Source organism: Antedon mediterranea, chromosome 9, assembly GCF_964355755.1.
Source record: "Antedon mediterranea chromosome 9, ecAntMedi1.1, whole genome shotgun sequence".
Taxonomy (NCBI): Eukaryota; Metazoa; Echinodermata; class Crinoidea; order Comatulida; family Antedonidae; genus Antedon; species Antedon mediterranea.
The window spans coordinates 7,022,764-7,037,681 of NC_092678.1; the positions used below are offsets into that span (position 1 = coordinate 7,022,764).

The following is a 14,918-nucleotide window of genomic DNA, read 5'->3' on the forward strand; positions in this document are numbered from 1 at the left end:
CCCTCCCAGTTGTACACGTACATATTGATTGTAAGGCCTATAGAGGAAAATTAAAGGCAGCCGTGAGTAATGACACCCCTAAAGACTTATTACTTGGCAACGAAGTTATGACCGGTAACCCAAACGACGTCACATGGCCCCCTTCTATACTAGCTATTACCAGAAAACAAGCCCATGACCAAGAAAGACAAGAGGCTATTAATTTAGCTGCTGCCCTTAATGTTAAAACGTCCCCAATCCCTGATGCCCTACCACTTAAACCTTCCCCAAGATCGTCCCGAATTGTAAAGAAAAATGACAACACTACCACTGCCCACATTACCGATCATTCACCTTTGGACATCAAAACAACACCACACCAACTTGCACATCAACAAAAAGAAGATAAAACCATTAGCACCATAATACATGATAGAACTGTCTCTTTTGACCAAATTAATTCTCATCGTGTATGCTTTTATTTGAAAGATGATATATTATTTAGAAAATGGAAATCTATTAAGACCAGTGTTAATCTCCCTGGCCTAGAACAAATCGTATTGCCCACAATTTATCGCCCGACTATACTTTCCTTAGCCCATGACAACCCAACATCCGGCCACCTCGGTGTAAACAAAACAACACAACGTATCCTACAATCCTTTTATTGGCCAGGTATTTTTTCGGATGTTGCTACGTACTGTAGAACATGCGACATATGTCAGAAAACAGCCCATGCTAATACGTATAGTAAGGCCCCCTTGAAACCCATAGAAATTGTCGGTCAACCATTCTCCAAAGTAGGAATTGACATTCTAGGCCCACTTAAACGTTCGAAAAACAGAAAAGCCTATATACTGACAATTTGCGACTATGCCACTCGATTCCCTTTTGCTGTGCCCCTTAGTAATATTGAAGCCAAAACTGTGGCCGATGCATTGATATTGGTGTTCAAAGATTTTGGATTCCCATCACAAATCCTATCCGATCAGGGCACAAACTTCACTTCACGACTGATGAAACAATTATCAGACTTATTACAAATTGAACAGATGACGTCTACCCCTTTTCACCAGCAAACAAATGGTCTTGTCGAGTTGTTATTTGCTTATCAGATTGGATTTAGTTAAATGTAGTATTAAGTTTACTGCCACTGTCATGATGATGTGTATGTTGAATTGTGTTTTATTGGTTCTCCCCTCCTGCCCATTGGGTACAAGAAGCTTTTCACAACTATGTTCCCTGAATGAAGTTAATTATAATGGATCACAAGAAACTTTTAACACTTACATGAGAATTACTTATTGATAAACTATTTCACTTTATTCCTCGGATTGATGAGAAACGTGAATCCAGAAATGTACACTTTTTAAAAATTTTCTTCAAGATATAGTGGACAGTCAACTGCAGTTATGTCGTTCTCAATTTTTTTTGTTATGAACTGAATTTTGGGAAGCAGGTCAACTTGTTTCTAGGCAACAGCTGATTGATTGATGGATCATCAGGAGTAAATACAGGAGTTACTACATTTATGACCTGCTGACTTTCATTTTCAACTGAACATGTTTGCTGAGCTATATATTATTATGAACGCTTTATATTATTATTATGACTTTTAATTTGAGAACTTTACCAATTTTACTTTTACTTTTGTATGTTTTGCCACGTTAGCCGATTTATTGATTTGTGACGATTTGCGTTACGTTTTCTTTTGTTTAGATTTAAGATGTTCGTAGTTAAGTTTGTTTCTCAATACATTTTTGGCTCAGTGACTCGTTGGTTTCGAAGACACGGCTTCGAATTGACGAGCGGGGGAATGTAACATGGTGGGACCAAACCCTATTAGTCACACAGGCTATTCACCCCTTACTCTCCCCGATGTCTACTTAACTTGGAACACTACATTCCTGAGGTGGGTCTTCCAAGGAAAGTCAATCAGGATGTGGTACCATTTAATTAGTCATCCTTCCTGTCCCCTTAATATAAATATATGTTTTTTTGTAGTTAAGTTAGTTAGTTCGGGTATTGATTCTTGAGACTATAACATCAGTCAGAATCACTACGTTTCACATTGTTTTATAATTATTACTTTTTGATTGAATATATTTTGTACATTGAATAATTGTGTGCCATCGTTATTGTCTTGGCCCTCGACACGACTACCGTTACAGTTTTCAATTAACAACAAACATATGAGAGGCAACATTTTCTGGAATTATTGCCAAGTAAAATTGCTTCCTTGCATCACAGAACTCGTTTACCAAACTGATTAGTCCCCAAATCGTCCCAGTGCTGAATCGTCCCAGGGCCGAATCGTCTCGATAACATGAACACAACACACATCTAGTCACATTATATAAACCTATTTATTTAAATAGGATAACTTCTATCATGACCGTTCATTAGTCAACAATTTTAAATTCAGTCATGGTGTACCACGATCACCACCAATCACAATAACACGACTGACTAATATACAGTAATCTGTCTACTACTGCGCACACCACCCACTAGTCTAGTTCCGGCCGTTTACACTGGATATTTACAGAGTAATACAAAAATATACATTTACAGTGAACAACGTAACAACATCATAAAGTTGCATTCACACGAGTTCAATTGTGTATGTTATTCCCTTTCGTGAAGTGTAACTTGTTTGTTGTTTGATTCAACCTGTTAGTGGCGGTTTCATCGATGTTGGTTGTGAACTGGATAAAAAAAACCAAAAAAACAAAGAAAAAACTGTAGCTTTATAAAGAAGAACGTTACTTACCTGTAATTTTTTAAAGATATGATACTTATTGCTTTTTACAATACATTAATAAATAAAAACACAATAGAAACATTGCTAGACGCAGTATGTAAACAATGGTTCTGTATATTAATTTCGTTTTTCATATTGAATGAGTGTTTATTTGAGTACGCTGTGTTCCTCAAACAAATAATAAACGCCACTCGAAGAAACGCCTCCCTCGAGTAAAAAGCCCACGAATAAAATACCCTACTGAATAATAAACGCACAGACGTTTTAAAAGTCTTATTTTATATTGATTTACTCAAAAACACAAAGAGGGATTTAATGGCAGTATTATTCAATGCACTTCACGTGTATAGCTTTGCACTTGGCTATTCTGAGCTGACTGTAATAGAGGTCACCGGACAGATTTACCTGAAAGACCTTCACATGAAAACACCTCATATTAATGCCTTTCAATCATTCAATTGATAAAATCAATAGGTCAAGGGTCATTCAACTATTTGAACTGTGGGAGTACACCCAATTTTATTATTTTGTTCTATCTGATTTTACGTTTAATTTTCTATATTTTTGTACTTCATGCTACTTGTGCCTTAATAAGATAAAGGTCAAATGACAGGGTTCATGTTAACATTGAACATGATTGTCTTTTTTGTTTTTGTAATTCTCTCTTTGCAAAGATAAATAGTAGAGACTACCAATTATATAAATAATGAATTCTTAATTTGAGTTTGACGAATATTTTCATACACCTTAAATAGAACTTTTTAAATATTTCAAATTTTTATTTTGTATGTAAATTCATTTAATAATGACAATTCTGAACATTTCAAATTGTGCTTTGAACACAATTTAAATTAAATTTAGGCATGTTAGCACTTGAATATCACTCGTGAAATACACGTGAATATGTTGCTTTTCGTTTTTGTTAAAAATATTTTCATCAAAGCACGCACTTATTCGTAACCATTCTAAGATATCCTTCGTCGTTCATCTTTACAAGTTTCTTATATTCACTCGGCATATTATGTGAGTTGTTAAACGAAAATCTGGATTTCCCATCATAGTGATATGTAAGGTTTCTTCCATCAGGTGCAATGCCAAAAGGATAAAATCCGTACAATGATATCATATCACAAAAAGGCACGGCTGCCGTGTACAAAAACAGGCCGGATGAAGGGGCTGTTATGTTCCAAAATCTGAAAAATATAAGAAAGATTTTTAGTAATTCGGCTTATGAAAGATTATTAAAGAACCAATGCAAAGATTTAAACGCAACTTTTCGACGTAAAATCTCGTAAGGAAATAATCCTGCGTGTCTTAAAGCTTGGTTCACCCGCAAAATGTCGTTCAGCTTGTGTGAAGCTTGGTTCGCACGAGGACGCAAAAATGACGTAGAAAACGGGCTTTACGACGCCTTCTATTTTATAGAATATCTGTAAGTTAAAGAGCGTTGGATGTAAGTTTTAACTTGGCAACGCTACAAGAACAATATTAGGCCTAACTTTATTGATTGGTCACCGGTTTATCAACAATTAAGACTACCCTACTACTGGTTAATCCTAACACAAATATACTATACAATAATGATAACAAGATAACCATCTTACGTGTTTAAATTGTGATAAAACTGCTTATGCGGATAAGCAATTGAAACATTCAAGTTGTTTCTGCTAAAAAAATGAAGAAACTCAAAGTATCTTTCAGTTCGTGGAGTATATTCTTTAGAAAACCAAAGAACTGCACCTTTAAACTCTCTTAATCTTTCTAAACCACACTTTGACTTCCATAGCTCATAATTTTCGTGTTTTTTCCCCTGGATGTACCAATGTAGAAATTTTGTGGATTCACGATTTACAGACATTATATTCGTTTTGTTTCCAACATCATTTACAAACTCTTTTATTGGAGCCATGTTTGATCTCATTACAAAGTCATGAGCGTCGATTTCAGAGCCACATCCACTGTTCAGAAGAATTCCACCATTGCCGACTACTGCGCATGTGCGATAGCGAGTAATAATTTGTATTGTTTTTCCAACATACTTGCCATAATGAGTAACTTTTCTGAATTCTCTCAGATTCTTAAATTTACCATGTTTATGAAAAGGTGTTAACAAACCAAACTCCAGTTTATTTGCTTCCGCTCTGTGAATGAAATAAAAATGATTATAAATGGGACATGCATGTCACAGACATACTTTCTAAGGCATCTCGAAAGATGTTTGCTTTATTTGTGATGAGGAAATCTGGCGCATCTGTGGATGTGGATGACCTGATCAAGGTGTTCTGTTAGACCTACTCTTGAGTATGCATACCCTGTGTGGCATGGCGCAATTACTAAAAAATTTGCACAAAAAATTGAAGCTGTTCAAAAAAGAACTCTACTATCCTAGGGAAAATTATTTATCGTACGATTTAGCTTTAGAGGAGACGCAACTCCTTTCGCTTGCGGCAAGGAGGGAAAGTCTGGTCCTTTCCTTTAGTCAGGGTCTCATAAAATCGTCTTTGCACAGGGATATGCTCCCTCCTTGCCGCAAGCAAAAATTAAACCTTAGATCCAAAGGTGGAAATCTGGAAGTGCCTAAATGTAAAATCGACAGATATAAACGGTCTGCTGTACCTTATATTGTTAAGCTGCTTTACTCTTAATAAAATGCACTCTATAGTTCACTTTGTCGGTCGGTCGGTCTGTCTGTCGGTCCGGTATCACTATGTGTTTTAGCACGCGACTTATGGCGGTTGGCCTTGTTATGTTTTAAATAACTTTTGATGTTTACGGTTTAAATATTTTCTTTTTTTTTTGGAGCGACCTTTTTTATTTGTTTTACTTGATGGACATTATGCATGTAATATTGGATTCTTCTAAGTAAATAAATACATACATTTAAATTAATACTATTGTATATATTGCTAAAAATAAATTAAAACCTTGATAAATATATTTAAAATACTAGTGAACCTAATTAATGATACTTTGTACTGATAAAATGAATGAAGAAATTATCTATTTTTATGACATTGCAATATTGTTCTATTGCATAAATTTTAAATGGTTAATGTACAGTATATTTATATTTTATGCATATTGTACATTTTTCTGTAATCTGTAACTTTTTAATATATATACTACAATCATTTCAGACTTGTTCTGCTTTTTGTAATGTTTTTTTATATACCTGAATAATAAATAACACACTGATTGCATTAGCAAATTGATTGGTTAATTACGTATCACGTGTCATGTGACTGCTCTATTTTCAACTCGGCCCTGCCTCGTTAAACAAAGAGAATTCACTTTTTTTTCAACTCATGAAATATTCTGACCTTCCAACTCTTTTAAACATTCATAATATTATACTATCGAAAAGCTTCAGCTTATACACATGCGTAGGGAATGATTTGGAATATGTAAACATGAATACGCATGCGTATAAGCTAAATCTTTCGATTCCATCTTTGTCTCTTCGATCAAATAAAATAAAAAATAATTTTATATATTTATCTATTACTTATGTTTGTGTTTCGATTATACTAGAAAGGTAGGCCAATTTGGATTTGCTAAAGTGTTTAGGATGTAAATTGTACCGAACTATTGTATACCCATTCGGTATTAGCTCGACAATTCAATCATGTGAAATTTAACCATTACAGTATTCACAGGTAGGTTATTAAAAATGATAATTATTGCAATAGAAACATGAAATTCGGATGATAAATCGAATGACATAATACGATCGACCATTTCTTTAAAAAAGTAAATATCTAAAAAAGCAATGGAGCTCAAACTTACCTTAAGTTGAATATCTTAACTAAATCAATGGTTTTATTAAGTTCATTTTCAACTAATTCCTTCGTGGATCTCCTCGGTGTTTTAGCAGTTGGCAGATATCTGTAAATAACATGAATTAGTGGTATTAAATAGAGACAGTCTAATAGGCCACGATGTTGAGAAGCAGTGAAAAATGTCTCTGGTCAAAAACTAAATAAAAACAGTACAACTAAATCGCGACGGCAATTAATCTGCAACTAAGTGCACAATTAACAGTAGGGACCATTTCTACTGCAACTAAGTGCTCAATCAACACCAGGGACCATCTTTACTGCAACTAAGTGCACAATCAAAAGTAGGGACCATTTCTACTGCAACTAAGTTCACAATTTACAATAGGGACCATCTCTACAGCAACTAAGTTCATAATTAACAATAGTGACCTTCTCTACTGCAAATAAGTTCACAGTTAACACTAGGGACCATCTCAACCGCAAGTAAGTTCATAATTAACAATAGGGACCGTCTCTACTGCAACTACGTGCACGGTTAACATCTATTGCAATTAAGTTGTTCCGAACCAATGGTGCTTCGGGAAAACCCTTTAAAACTAAATTTAAGGCGTATATTTTCGGAATGAATAAGATAAGGGCACATAATTTATAGCAAAGACCTTTTCGGACATGGAATATGTGATTAAATTATAAAATAAATCATAAAAGAATATATATGAAAGAATCAGATTGGTAAAGTAGAGTTTATAATATTTAGGTACAGTATATGTAATGATACCTTGTTCCATTTTAAGCCAGTGACTAAGATATGTTTCTACTAACCTTTGATAATACTGTCTGCTTATGTGTATGTTGTCGTTATATTTTGACGACCATAATAGAGTGAATGCAGTTACCAGTACAGAGAAGCTTATTAGAAACGTAAACAGGGTAATTGTCTTTTGTGTAACCATTATCAACGGTTTTCAAATTTCAATACAGGCCTAAATAATAAAATCATGAAAGCTTTTATTGAACAATATATTATACAGTAAATACTGAATAGCGAATAACAGTTTATCAATATACAAAACATATTTCTCGACAGCGATTGCCATAGGAGAGAAAGATTATAAGCCTGTAAAATTTTAAAATAATAACAATATGAATTCCAATTTGTATAATCATTTCACGACACTGTGGATATTTGATTCTTCAACTACATGCCGTTTCACTAAGGGTCACGTCCTGTCTGTGCTTAATTCTACAGCGCTCTCCTTCTTTCTACGACAGCGATTATGTGAACTACAGTAGTAGACCTACTACCCTACCGATACTCGTCTCGAAAGATTGTAGCCTACTAGGCCCGCTACTAGGTTCATTGAAGTTCACACCAGCATTCTGGGCTTTCCAGGTAAATAGTCTTTATCCAAAAAGACTCGTTAGCCAGCCAACCTAAAAAAAACCATGGAAAACCGCAAGTTCTCGGCCACTCAAATAGCAACAAAAATGTCCTTTAGATAGTAAGTATTTTATATTATAACCATTGAACAACATCATCTATATTTGCCAAAAATGTAACATATATGAATGATTTTTTTGGAGAGCACATTACAAAGTGATTTTACCTAATACCAGTAGGCTACCTCTGTTTAAGAAAGCACAGTGTGCAGCCGATACGCTGCTGGCATTGCGCCCAGTAGGCTACCATAGGCAAATTATGTACATTACAATCGTCCCAGGGCCGAATCGTCCCGCTACCATGAACACAACATGTTTAAATCCAGTCAAATTATAATTATAAACCTATTTATTTATATAGGGTAACTTTCAACATGACCGTTCATTAGTCAACAATTTTGAATAATTTAGTAAATCATGTAAGCCTACCACGATCACCACCAACCGAAAATGACACGACTGCCTATTAATACAGTCTACTACTGCGCACACCACCACCCACTAGTCTAGTTCCGTTTAAACTGAATATTTACAGAATAATACAATGATGTTTACAGAAAAGTGACCAACGTAAAAACATCCTAAAGCTGCATTCACACTAGTTAAATCGTGTATGTTAGGCCTATTCCGTTTTGTGAAGTGTAACTGTAGCTTTATAAAGAACGTGACTTACCGGTGTTTTAAGATATGATACTTATTGCTTTTTAAAATACAGTACAACAACTCAAATAAGAAAATCAGTTGAAGCATATACTAGTCTGGCATGATGCACATACAGTACAGTACACAGACACAAAAAACCACCATAATGCGTATTATTCATCGCAGCATTTGTTGGTCTTTGTATTCTTCAGCTATTAATCAATAACGTTTTTACAAAAAAAAAAAAAACCTTGCTAGAGGCAGTAAGTAAACAATGGTTCTGTATAGTAATTTTGTTTTTCATATTGAATGAGTGTTTATTTGAGTACGTTGTGTTCCTTAAACAAATAATAAACGCCACTCAAAGAAACGCTTCCCTCGTGTAAAAAGCCCACGAAAGAAAAATAATACTGTATAATTAACGACCAGACGTTTTCAAAGCCTTATTTTATATTGATTTACTCAGTTTTAAATTAATCATTTAAGTAAGTTGGATTACCACCAAGATAAACTCTATATTATTGTGATCATTTCGAAGCATGCTGGTCGTCGGGTGCGTTAATCATCATCATTTATAGTTTTTTTATAATTACAACATGTTTGAGTTTCTTTAGATGTTCGAGGGGAGGGGCTGCCTAAATGTAAGTCTACTGGAAAAGCCCATAGGATTGCACTCGTGAAATACACGTGAACATCCTGCTTATCAATTTTGTTTAACTGATTTACGTGAAAGCACGCACTTATTCGTAACCACTCGAAGGTATCATTCATCGTTCATCTTTACAAGTTTCTTATATTCACTCGGCATATCATGGATATTTTTAAATTCAGTTTTCGTTTTTCCTTCATAGTGATATGTCAGGTTTCTTCCACCAGGTGCAATGCTGAAAGGATAAAATCCATACAGTGATATCCTATCACAAAACTGCACGGCTGCAGTGTATAACAACAGGCCGGATGAAGGGCGCTTTTTTATGTTCCAGAATCTGAAAAAAAGAAAAAAAAAAGATTTATACCGTACATTATGCAAGGGATTCATACCTTGACTAATGCGCATGCGTATTCATTTCAACTACTATTTGTGACGCAAACAATGTGCAAGTAATCAGAACGTATGAATGTTCAATACGCATTTCTGCACGGCGACCTAAAAACACTATTCAGTGCAAAAGACGTATTGTGGGACGACGCTCGAGTCGGTCGCATTAACAGCAGTTGAAAATGAGGGTTTTTATGAAAATCAACCATACTAGCAAAATCAATAAAGTAAATTTCTAAATTTGCAATGCAAAAGATAAGTTATAGGTTCAGCACTTCATTTTAACATTTTTAAGACCTGTCTCCCACTCTCCCCTTTTTTCCCGAAATGCAGGATCCACTACCGGCCTATGTGTTCATGAAATGGAAATATACCTACATTTGTTTTTAAGCACTTAAGTAACATTATATCAAGAAATTAGAAATGGAAAACTGCTTTAGGTAAAATCATTGCATTTCTTATTCCGTGGTGGGTAAGTATATTGATGTCCTATAAAGGCACAACCCTATTGATGGTACCGTATGGCACTATGCAAACCCCATCATCAATGTTCTAATGAAAACAGCACATCTTACATTTTTAAAGTGTTCGCCAACTTTGTAAACGGATAAGCGATTGAAACATTCACATTGTTAATGTAACAAGGCCAACAGCCATTAAGTCGCGTGCTACAATGCATAGTGATACCGGACCGACAGACAGACCGACAGACAGACAGACAGAGCGACCGACCGACATAGTGAACTATACTGACCGAAATTACTGAACATGTTTAAAAATGTTGAAATGTTTAAAAACATTTATTTTTTTAAATTTACACGTGCGTAGCCTGTCACTTTCGACGTGCTCGTATAACGTAATTTCGAGTTGAAAAGTAAGTCAAGAAAACAGAAATCGGGCAAAAAGAGTGCGCAATAACATTTAACGCGCAGTGCGCGCGCAAAAATATGCGCACTCATGGCAATTTTGTAAACGCTTAAAATTGCCTGAAATGTACTCTTATTTCATCGAAAATAAATTTTGAAAATGTAAAGCGCGCGTACGCATGCGTTACATGCGCTACGCACGTAATTGTATTGCCATATGATGATTTATGCCCTGAAATTTATGAGTACCAAATTTTATTTAATTGTGATTCATGGTTGTGAAGATATGATTACAAACGTGATTTCGTTAAATCGTGCGTAGACCACGTAATTTTTTATTGCGCACCGTGAAAACATAACCACATTGATTCCTGGCCATAAGGAATATACTGTAAAAAATTGACCTAGCTAGATTAAACTGATATCAAGATAAGGTCAGAAAGCGATAAAACGAATAGTGATACCGGACCGACAGACAGACAGACAGACCGACAGACAGACCGACAGACAGACCGACCGACCGACATAGTGAACTATAGAGTCGCTTCCACGCGACTAAAAATAATGAAGAAGCTCAAAATGTGTATCAGTACGTAGCCTATTTCTCGTAGAAAACCAAAGAACAACATTTTTAAAATCTCGTAATCTGTTCAAATGATAATTTGGATGACATTCCTAATGCATTGTAGTAAAAGTCTAGTGGAGACCACATTTACAGACATTATGTTCGTTTTGCTTCCAACATCATTTATAAATTCTTTTATAGGAGCCATGTTTGTTCTCATCACAAAGTCATGAGCGTCGATTTCAGAGCCACATCCACTGTTCAGAAGAATTCCGCCATTGCCGACCACTGCGCATGTGCGATGCCGAGAAATGTTCCTTCCTGTTCTTCGAACGTACTTGCCAAAGTGATTAGCTTTCCTAAATTGCGCCAGGCTCGTAAAATTGGTGTGTTGATAAAAAGGTATTAACACACTCGACTTGAATTCCTTCGATTTATTCCTGTGAATGACATAAATAGGATTCAGTGTTATTTTGTTATCTAATCGTTAAAAATTATTTTTATTTTATTAATTTCGGCAAACACTTTATACAAACAGAACTATACAAAAATAGATTGTGCCAAGGAGTGGAAAATGAAGCCAACAGCTTTTGTAGCCGTATATAATAAAATTATATGATTCTACAATTATTTTAAAAATATCTTTCACATGTGTCTAACTTTTGCATAGAAATGAATTTCTGATATTAGCCGGTAGCCCATTCAAAATACGAATAAATCGAATTGGAATACAGTATTTTTTGCTATCGATTTTAGATATGAGATGTTTAAACGTTAAAACATTCAAATTCCTGCTGTTAATAATCAACGTATTTAAAATCAAACAATTCAGTAGCCTGTATAACATATTTAAGACACAAATAAAAGTGAAATAATTGCTTTTAGTAGGTTCACTGGTGTTTAAGTTCAAATAATATGTCTGCATAAGACTATTCCAAATTTGCTGGCTCTTCTTTGGATATTCTCTGTCTTGTTTATGTGACATTGTAGGTAAGGATACCAGATTTGAGAACAGTATTTGACATGAGGCAAAACAAGAGATCTATAAAGTTGCAGCAGGACTGATGTATAACATCCGGTTGCCATGATTGAATAAAACCCAGGCATTTGAATGAAACCTTGTCCACTTGATATGACCAATACAAATCATGAGATATTACAACACCAAGTAAAGTAATATCATTAACATTTGAAAGCAAATTTCCATCAAGTAAATATGATGATGTCTGCCGAGAATAGCTGCATTAACACAACTCATAAACTTCGTTAAAAGTTGTCAAATACTTTCTTTATACGTGTATATTCATCATAAATGGAATCCTATGTGATTTTACTAAGGCTGTTTTTGAATTGTTTTGCATCTGTCTTATTATATGGGTATTTAATTATAGCTCTCTTGACTACGAATTCTCTGAGATATCATACAATGATCAGAGCTTGAGAAAGGTTCCAAGACACGAACATCGCACACTTGTTGTCCACGATTAGTAACAAGATCAATGAGTGTGCTTTAACAATTTAGTGCAGTGGCAAATCTGGTTGGCTCTTCAAACATCTGATGGAACCCTAATTTATGTTAAAATCACCCACTTCAGCTAAAAAAAATACATCAACATCTTTGATCTAGTATCACTATTGTATTTACTATCCAGGAATACACAAGTAACTCCCATGAAAGAAAGTGTTTGGATATGTGAAAACGTTTTCATCTGGTTTTAGTAATTAGTTGTTGCGCATGAACTGTCGCATATTTGCGAACTCCTAACGACTGGTCTTCTAGACTATACTGTACATCAACATTATTCAGTGGCTGGAAAGGAGCTGATGGCAAATCTAGATGACAGCTTGACAAAACTGTCTTATTTTACTGGTTTATAATACATGAACTCTATCTCCTTGGATATACTTACAACACAGTAATACTAAAGCGCATTTCAGTATTAATAGGCACGTTCACACTTGTTTCGTTTCACAGAACGGAAGAGGACATCCTGTCGTTAAATAATGGAAAATCAGAACGGTGTCGTCTACGTTCCGTGAAACGGACCAAGTGTGATGGATGGTAGCGTTATGGATGTGATGCATTAAAAACACTTTATTACGCGCCGATTATAATTTATCAAAAGCAATAACCTGGTTTTTAAAATAGTACCGGACCCGCCTTGCTAAATAGGTCTGGTGTTACTGTACACGGTATGTATAATAAATACCATCCTAAAAAGCAAAAGCAATAGCCTGCAAGCTAGAATTGGTAAGAAGTGGTAAACAGGTTGGTTTGAATTTATCCATACCTTTCATCTTTACCAATAAATTACAGCTTACCTTAAATCAAATACCTTGACTAAGTCAATGGTTTTATTAAGTTCAGTTTCAACTAAATCCTTGATGGTTTTATGCGGCTCAACGGTTTCAGACCATCGGTGATTCAAATCTTGATTGTGGCCCCTATTAATAATCAAAAAGAAAATGTAGTGACGGCGATACACAGACCACCAAACTAGGCCTACCAATGAAAAATGTTTCTAGTAAATCACTGAAGACAAACTAGCAAGCTGCAACTGAGGGTCTGTGCAAAAAGTCACATTTGTGCAAACATTTTTCACTCAAATGTACAAACAACCACCATTATTGAGCACAAAGGTGTCCTCTTAATAGGTTCACTGTAGTAAAAAAAGAGAGATCTACTAACCTTGCAAAAGTGAACATTGGGTAATAATGTTTGTGTAATTCTGATGAATACAATAAGGTAATGACTGCTAAAAGTACGAAGATGAATAGAAGAAATCTAACTGCCAGTTGTCTAAACATAATCAATGATTTCAGGAAAACTCATATAGTTTTAAACAGGAACAGCCTTAGCTTCAATCAACCGTTCTCAAAGTGGTTGAACTTGTTTTTCACAACAGGTCTAGATCTAGGTGATTGGCTCATCATAACAATAGAGTTAGCAAGTGGAAAGGCGATGTGAAAGCTATTATATAGCAAATTTGTTCACAATAATTAGGCAAAGTTTGGACAAACAATGGATTACCATTGTTACATGTCAATGTTGGTGTGGGTAGAGGGGTGTATGAATTACTAAGGCAGTACAGTGTTCTATTGATCTTTATTTAGCCAGTCCAAGATCTATACAATCAACCTGCAGTGCTTTTCTTTATAACGAGGCAAAGAGTAAATTACTCGGTTATTGCCTCTCTTTTCTATATTTGTATGTTGAGTCATTATTACATTCGTAAACAAATATAAAAATATATATATATATATATATATATATATATATATATATAGCCCCAGTGGTCTAATGGTTAGGACATCTGCATATCAAGCAGACGGTCCGAGTTTGAGTCTCGGTTGGGGCGACTTTTTCTCATTCTCACAGATTTCTTCATCTTTATCGTTTCAAAAATTAACTAGATTTAATTCGTCACTATGACGAATTATAGGTTATATGCATTGATTTAAATAAAGATAATTGATTTTTAAAAGATATATTGATTGATTGATTTTCTCAGAATCTTTAATTATTTATAATATATGATAGGACCTTGCTAACGCGAACACTATAGCCGGTATCACAATAATCCGATCAAAGATCCATATGCGTATAATGTCATAAACCACATTTGTTGTTACATAATAATAAAGACATAAGTTAATTTTTATCTAGATTTCATTATAAATCATGTGTATAATCTATACACTAAGAAATAAATTTGAACAAACAATACGGATAATAAAAAAAAATTCTTATTTCGTTTCCCAAGGTGAGACTCGATCTCGGTACCTTGAATGCCATAGACACGAGCACAGACCACAACTGACTAAAAGTATTAGAAAAATTCCT

At 34.7% G+C, this 14,918-nt stretch overlaps 1 protein-coding gene across 1 annotated transcript; it reads right to left on the reverse strand.

Annotated features, from left to right (window-relative positions):
* Positions 1-2,160: 2,160 nt before the first annotated feature.
* Positions 2,161-13,913, reverse strand: LOC140058122 (uncharacterized). Its single transcript, XM_072103677.1, has 8 exons — positions 13,764-13,913; positions 13,397-13,519; positions 11,217-11,514; positions 7,345-7,487; positions 6,530-6,628; positions 4,348-4,884; positions 3,694-3,936; positions 2,161-2,687 (listed from the first exon to the last, which is right to left on the reverse strand). The coding sequence occupies exons 1-8, from the start codon at positions 13,880-13,882 to the stop codon at positions 2,648-2,650; spliced, it is 1,602 nt and encodes a 533-aa protein (XP_071959778.1). The 5' UTR covers positions 13,883-13,913; the 3' UTR covers positions 2,161-2,647.
* Between the last annotated feature and the right edge of the window lie 1,005 nt (positions 13,914-14,918).